Here is a 7,424-nt window from a genome sequence, read left to right as displayed (position 1 = left end):
TTGTGTTCTGCTGCTGTTTTCTCCATAATCTGTGTTTAAGTCAACATCTGGCACATGATGAGGGAGAAAGCAGTCAGCAAGCAGAGGAGTTAGAAACATCTGGTGACAGTGTGAGTACATATGTAGGGAGGCAGGTACGGCAAGAAGTGATCCTGCGGTATTTTTCTGGTAAGTTTTTGTCGGATGTAATTATCCTTGACTAAACACTTTGCACTACAATCAATTGTGTGTTTTGTTACTTACTGTTTGTTGTTTATAGTGGTGTGTACATTGTACTTAGTTTATGTTATCAATACATTTTCAGACATTACCCATGAAAAACATACATACATACATAGCAGCTTCTACAATGTTTGAGACGGACACAGGAAGTTGTGTGTTTGACAAAACTAAATTTTTATTGCGTTACTCAAATTTTTCAAAAGTCTTATTTTTTCCGCTTGTGTGTGCTGGGTGCTGTGCTTTGTGCTGGCTCACTGGCACGTGCTCGGGAGGAACGCCGAACAGGGGAGGTTACTGGCGTTTGGATAGGGGTCGTGGTTCCAGAGCTGGAGGTCACTTGTTGAGCTGCCATTAATGTTATGTTGTTGCTCAAATTATTTATGCTTGCATTCAGTTGTGTGTTGGTTGCAGTGTGGCTGGCTACAATCCGGGATAAAGACTCATTCACAACCTGGTTGTGCTGTATTAGTTGTACGAGTGTTTGTTGGTGGCGCTGTTGCTCATCAATGATGCGCGTTAAATGAGCCAGCATTTGGTTGTTGTCTGCCCGTATTTGCTCCATCGATGTTGCGATTCGGCCTACTTGGACAGTCAGTCTGCCCGAGTTGCGACTAATGCGCGGTAGATGATGGGGCAGACTGGCAAGGTGTTGGGTATGTGCGGTCAGGCTGGCATTGCTTTGGGTCTGTTGGCTTGTCCAACTGGACCAAAAGTCATCTGGTATTTGTGGCTGGGGTGGAGCTTGTGCCAGTTGTGGACTCATGGAGGCTTGGGGGATATCCTGCAGCTGTATTGGCTGGCTCGGGTCAACAGGTGTTAGTTGCAGTGTGAAGGTTGACTGTTGGTCTTGTCCCTGCTGGTCCACGTCGGCCATCAAGCTTGGCTCTGTATGGGGTGGCCAACATGCAATGTTTACTTTTCTAAAAATATATTTGCTAGTTCTAAACATTACTACATTCATAATACTCCATTTCTCAAGTTTTTAGAGTTGTTTTTCTTAACTTATAATTTGTTTGTTCTCAAAAAACATATATACCATCACAGGCGTGCACATAGACAGACTTGCGGAATCCTCACCTAAATACCTCCCCTCCACAGCATTACAGTGCTATGTCACCTCCCCTGTCCACGATATAGACTGCTTACCTGGATAGTCAAGAGGAGCGGAGCAAGTAAGCAGTCTACATACCGGACAGGGGAGGTGTGTGAACACTATAATGTTGTGGAGGGTGTTTTTGAAAAAGTTTTTTTTTACATTTTTTAAATTTTTATGTGCACGTGTGTGGTCAAAATATTTACAAATGTATGTTCTTTTTTAAAAATGATGTTGGCGATATCAACCACTAAGACATTGAAAAATTAAGCATTTGCACCTTTAACAATTGAAGACGTAACATCACATTGCTTGTTATGGCAAACATGTAATCTCAACTCCAACTCACAACATAGTAACTGTACTGTGTAGATTATTTGCTATGTGTTTAGTTTCTGTTTTGACTCACCAGATAACTGAGGTGATCGGGGCTCATCACTCTGTGGACTCGCCAATAGTGCCAGTGGTGGCTGGGGTGACACTGCAGAAATGCGCCGCCTGGGTGGGGAAGATGGAGCCGCAGATTCCGTGCCAAGACGCCGTGTCTTACTTGGCCTCCTGGGTAAGTGCCCCGAGCCCTGTGATGGGCGCCTTAGAGGAGGTAGGCTTACAGAAGCAGAACCTATGAGAATATATAAACATTAATATTTTGTACTTCTATGTGTTTGCAGAATATGTGACTACAGTGAATTCTTACCTGCAATCCCAGCATCATCCTGAGTTGTCTGAGGCCTGTCTGGCCGGCTGGTCTGTCGGACTGTTGAAAAAGTGGCGAAAACATTATTACCATACTTTGTGTAAAAATTCTAACTGCAAAGCCTTAGTGTACTGTAACCATCTATTAGGTATTGTAAATTAAACTAATTTCTGCTTAAGATCTTCGTGCTTCCTTAATTTGTGGTGTATATCAAAATGTACATGGTGTTGCACCAAATAAATCTGTTACATTTGAGAATTATGTGTCAGATATTGCATAGATTGAATACTTGCAAATTGAACAAAAATGTTTTTTTGAATTTGTAGAAACCTTTTCTTATTTTAAAAATATTAAAATATAAAAAAATGCTATTAGATACAACACCGATGTCCAAGCAATATCTCATAATAATTATTTCAAATACACATACCAGCAGGCATTGCACCTGTTTTTGCCAATAAAAATTATAAAGCTACAGCCAAGGCAAGATGGAAAATGCAGTTTCTAAACACAAACACACCTTAAGGGTGCATAGGCCTGCAATACATGACCAACAATTTTTGCATCCTTTAACCTTTAAAAAAACCATTATCATTTTGAGGACATTTTACAATATTTAACAAATATCCAACTCACCATCCTGCGTGGGTCGGTCCGAATCCCGGACATGAGTTGCAGACACCACTTCTGCAGGAATCAGTGCCCGCACAGGCTCCTCCCACTCCCGATAGGTTGCCCGGAAAGGGGGGCCACCTCCGGTTTTGCGGGCTGATTTTGCCTCTTTGGCCATCTTGGCCTTGACACGCCACTTTATGTCATAGAACCTCTTGCGACACGTGTCCTCAGTCCGCCTCACCACACCCTCACTATTGACGGCAACTATTACTTGCCCCCACAGGACAGACTTCCTGCGGGAGGACACCTTGCCAGCATCCTGACCAAACAATTGGCGATGGTGCTTCATCAGCTCACGCACCAACGCCATGTTTTCAGCATAGCTGAACTTAATATTCCTGCCAGTCTTGATAGTGGTGCGTGGCTGCGGAGCCACAACACCATCACTATCACTGGAGAATGCAGCAACAGGCACCCCCTCCTCCTCCTCCTCACTAACCTCCTCCCTCTCACTAACCCCCTCCACCTCACTAACAGCCTCCACCTCACTACCAGCCTCCACCTCACTAACCTCCGCCACCACACTGACCTCTGAGTCAGACATGAGGACAAACGACACAAAACACAGAAAAATCAATACAAAAAACACACTCCTCCACTACTACTACTACTACACACCACACAGCCAACACACACGCTCACTCACTCACTCACAAACAATGACAAAAGACTATAAAAAAAAAAACAAGGACAAAAAAGTTGACAAACTGTGAAAAAACAATACTACAAATATGACAAGACTACTTACACACACAGTACAGCACTCAACAATCACAAAACTCCTCTCCAAATCCACCAAAAACACCACCAAACTCACCAACTCCAAATACACCTTCCTCTCTCCTCTCCACTAGCTAAACCCATGAGGTGCGGTGTGTTTGGGGCGGTTTTATAGTAATATGCACAGACACTCCTCCTTCACGAATACAACCAATCACGGACGCGTGACAAAAACGAAACTTAGGACTAAAAACGCGGCCGCAATATCAAAATCACTGCCGTAACAGACATGTGACGCAGTCGTAAAAAAAACCCACAAACACGGCCGCAAAACAACAAAATCGGCCGCATTCTACAGCTGAAAACCACGAATGACATCGACATCGGAACAAAAGAAAAACCCGAATACGACAGCTTAGTAAATTAGTCGTAATAAATTCAAAAAGTTGCAGTTTTACACTTTCGATGTCATTCGTGATTGAACTTTGACCTGAAACGGGAAAATACGAATCTTAGTAAATTTACCCCTATGTGTATCTGGCACTATACTGGAGACATTGTGTGTAAGGAACACTACTGTGGCTATGTGTAAGGCTGCTAATTGTGTGAAAATATGTTTATAGTTTGATGATATGAAGTTATGAGGCCACGCCCACTTTTCCAGAGGCCACACCCACTTTTCCGGGAGCGCGCGCGCCTTCGGCGCGCGCATGGGGGGGGGGGGGGGGGGCGCTTTTACATTTTCTCGCTCAGGGTGCTAGTAGGCCTGGAGCCGGCCCTGGTCCTACGTCTTGTACTCCGCTCTTTTCCACTTACAGGTCCCTGTAAGGAGGCAAAGAGAGAAACAGCCGTGCAGGGCCTAACTCTAACCTAGTGTGCATTCGCTACACTAGCTACATAAACAAAGCCCTCCAACTGGCTCAAGTGTGGGTGGTGCAACATAAACTCTGCACAAACTCTAAAACAACACTTTGCCCTGCATGGTAACAACACACATATCAGAGTACAACATCGAATGGTGATGTTCCTTTAAATCCCTACCTACCGCTGGAAGCGGGTGGGCGCCACACAGCCTGCCCACCTCCTGTACACTTCCTCCTATGGGGCTCAGGTCAAGCGGACCTACCTACCTAAACACCTCAGGGTGGCCTGGGCCTAGTGCCCAGTGCCACCTTTATTCACCTCGGGGGGGGGGGGGGCGCTTATTCACTGGGCCTAGCGCCCCCTGACTGCACACAGGCCGTCGGCCTGACTTCACCCACGGGCCTAGCGCCCGCCTAACTTGTCGCCCGTTGGGTGACCTGGGCCTAGTACCCAGCGTCACCTTATTTTCACCTAATTGGCCAAAATACACTAGGGCCTAATGCCCTCTAATGCCCCACAGGCCTATTGCCTGATGTGCCCCCGGGCCTAGTGCCCGCCTACCGCGATGCCGAGGTGGCTTGAGCCTAACGCCCAAACCACCTAATCGGAATGTTGACCCCAACCTCCTATCTGCGCCCCAGGCCTAGTGCCTGAATTGTGCCCCCGGGCCTAATGCCCGTCCCTGATGGTCTAGGGAGGAAAAGGGAGGGGGGGGTGAAAGTTGCCTCACCTGATCCGGGGGTCTCCGGCGTCCTCTTCTGCCGCTGACCCGTCCTGGCCAGCGGCGCCACCTCCGCTCTTCCGCGTCCAGCCGCCGCTGGACATCTTCTTTCAAGAGCCCGACGTCTTCTGGCCTCTTCAACGGCCACCGGAGCTCTTCACCGCTCTTCGGCGCGGCCTCCCGTCCTCTTCTCCTCGCGGCATCTTCTTCTGCGCTCTTCCACGCGCCCGGCCTCTTCGGCTCCCGCCCGGCGTCAGACGCCAGACACCGGGGGCGAGGCCTGTGAGCCGTCGCTCCGGGGCCAATCGCGGCTCCCGGAGCGGCGGCCAATCAAAGACGGGCGCGGCGAGCCAATCGGCGCTCGCCGCGCTCGTCTCTGATTGGCCGCCGCTCCGGGAGCCGCGATTGGCTCCCGGAGGGCGCCAACATTTGAATGCCTCCGTAGCTGGAATGTGTCCTGTAAAACAGGACACATCTGCACATATGTATGTATGTATGTATGTATGTATGTATGTGTGCTGGTTGCATGTATACTATGTGTTTATGCATGTATGTATGTGTGTGGGTATACTGTGTATATATGCTGTGTGCATGTATACTGTGTGTGTACTGTGTATGTATGCAGTATGCATGTGTGCTGTGTGTATGTATGTATGTATGTATGTATGCTGTTTGTATGTATGCTGTGTATGTATGTATGTATGTATGTATGCTGTGTGCATGTATGCTATGTATGTATGCTGTTTGCATGTATGTATGCTTTGTCTGCGTATATATATATAATATATATATATACACACACTGCTTGTGTAGTGTGCTGTAAGTGATGGTATATTTTATATATATATATATATATATATATATATATGTGTGTGTATATATATACAGCAAATCCCATATGTATGGGAAGGATGGCACTCCACGGGCTTCTTAAATAGAGTATATTTATTTGTCCAACGTTTCAAGGCTTAAACAGCCTTTTTGTCAAGGCACCTTGACAAAAAGGCTGTTTAAGCCTTGAAACGTTGGACAAATAAATATACTCTATTTAAGAAGCCCGTGGAGTGCCATCCTTCCCATACATATGGGATTTGCTGTGGATTTCTCGTAGGAACGGCACCCCGGCAGCTGCAGAGCAACACAGAGTGCCTCTCAACACATGTTTGTGTGTATATATATATATATATATATATATATAGCAATCCAATTGAAAACGGCACTCGGAGATCACAAATCATATGAAGAGATTTAATTCATGGCATTAACGTTTCGGGGCGGCAAGCCCCGTCCTCTGTCCATTCTGAGGACGGAGTTTGCCGCCCCGAAACGTTAATGCCATGAATTAAATCTCTTCATATGATATGTGATCTCCGAGTGCCGTTTTCAATTGGATTGCTATTACCCTGCTCTAACTGGCACCGGAGTATGCTGATTGTTAGATTTGAGTGCCGGCACACACTGGAAGGATATATATATATATATATATATGTATATATACACATACACACACACACACACGAACACATGTACGGAAACCCCCCCATGAAAATCCTGCGTTTGCCACTGGGGTGACGGCGCGGCTCCGGGAACAGGCAGCTAGGCGAACCAAGTGATCGAACCCTCTGGAGCTAATGGTGTCCAGTAGCCTAAGAAGCAAAGCCCTTGAAATAAGAAGAAGTAGGTCCTGCTTCTCTCCCCTCATTTCCACGCTGCAGGGAGCCTGTAGCCAGCAGGTCTCCCTGAAAATAAAAAACCTAACAATAAAATATTTTAGAGAAACTCAGTAGAGCTCCCCTAGTGTGTGTCCAGTCACTCCTGGGCACAAAGTCTAACTGAGGTCTGGAGGAGGGGCATAGAGGGAGGAGCCAGTTCACACCCATTCAAAGTCTTATAGTGTGCCCATGTGTCCTGCGGATCCCGTCTATACCCCACGGTCCTTTTGGAACCCCAGCATCCTCTAGGACGTATGAGAAAAATGACTAACAAACCCAGCTCTTGAAGGAAAAAGAGGGAAATTTACAATGTGATTTTTGCAAAGGATACAAAGTATTAGAAACCAGTTTCAACTTACACGGTGTCTATGGTCTGTTACTCCGAAATCTGTTATTTTTCTACAGGCATATTATTACCTGTATGCAGGAGAGACTGGGAACGGGTAATGATGACATGAATTATGTATGTACGTTTTTTGTGTTGCTCATTCGCGTGCCACGGTGGCCGCAGTGATTGGTGTTGCAGAGGCTCTTAAACCCCATGCCATTTTAGTGTGGCATAGATACAATTATTCTACCAGGTCAAATTTAAACCAATCTCATTTTTACAGCGAGACGCTCGATCTGTGCCAGCGAGGCGTCTGGACAGAGCTGCCCTCTCGCTGTGTCTGTCGCCTAGGCAGTAAAGGATGACACAGATTATACAAGGACTTGATTCTA

The 7,424-nt window shown here is 46.4% G+C and overlaps 1 protein-coding gene across 1 annotated transcript; it reads right to left on the bottom strand.

Annotated features, from left to right (window-relative positions):
* Positions 1-372: 372 nt before the first annotated feature.
* On the bottom strand, positions 373-2,802 carry LOC134957147 (uncharacterized). Its single transcript, XM_063938860.1, has 4 exons — positions 2,649-2,802; positions 2,013-2,072; positions 1,725-1,937; positions 373-1,107 (listed from the first exon to the last, which is right to left on the bottom strand). Exons 1-4 carry the CDS (start codon positions 2,800-2,802, stop codon positions 428-430), a joined length of 1,107 nt encoding a protein of 368 aa, XP_063794930.1. The 3' UTR covers positions 373-427.
* Positions 2,803-7,424: the final 4,622 nt, after the last annotated feature.

Source organism: Pseudophryne corroboree, chromosome 9 (assembly GCF_028390025.1).
Source record: "Pseudophryne corroboree isolate aPseCor3 chromosome 9, aPseCor3.hap2, whole genome shotgun sequence".
NCBI classification, from domain to species: Eukaryota; Metazoa; Chordata; class Amphibia; order Anura; family Myobatrachidae; genus Pseudophryne; species Pseudophryne corroboree.
This window is presented reverse-complemented; position numbering and strand designations above follow the sequence as displayed.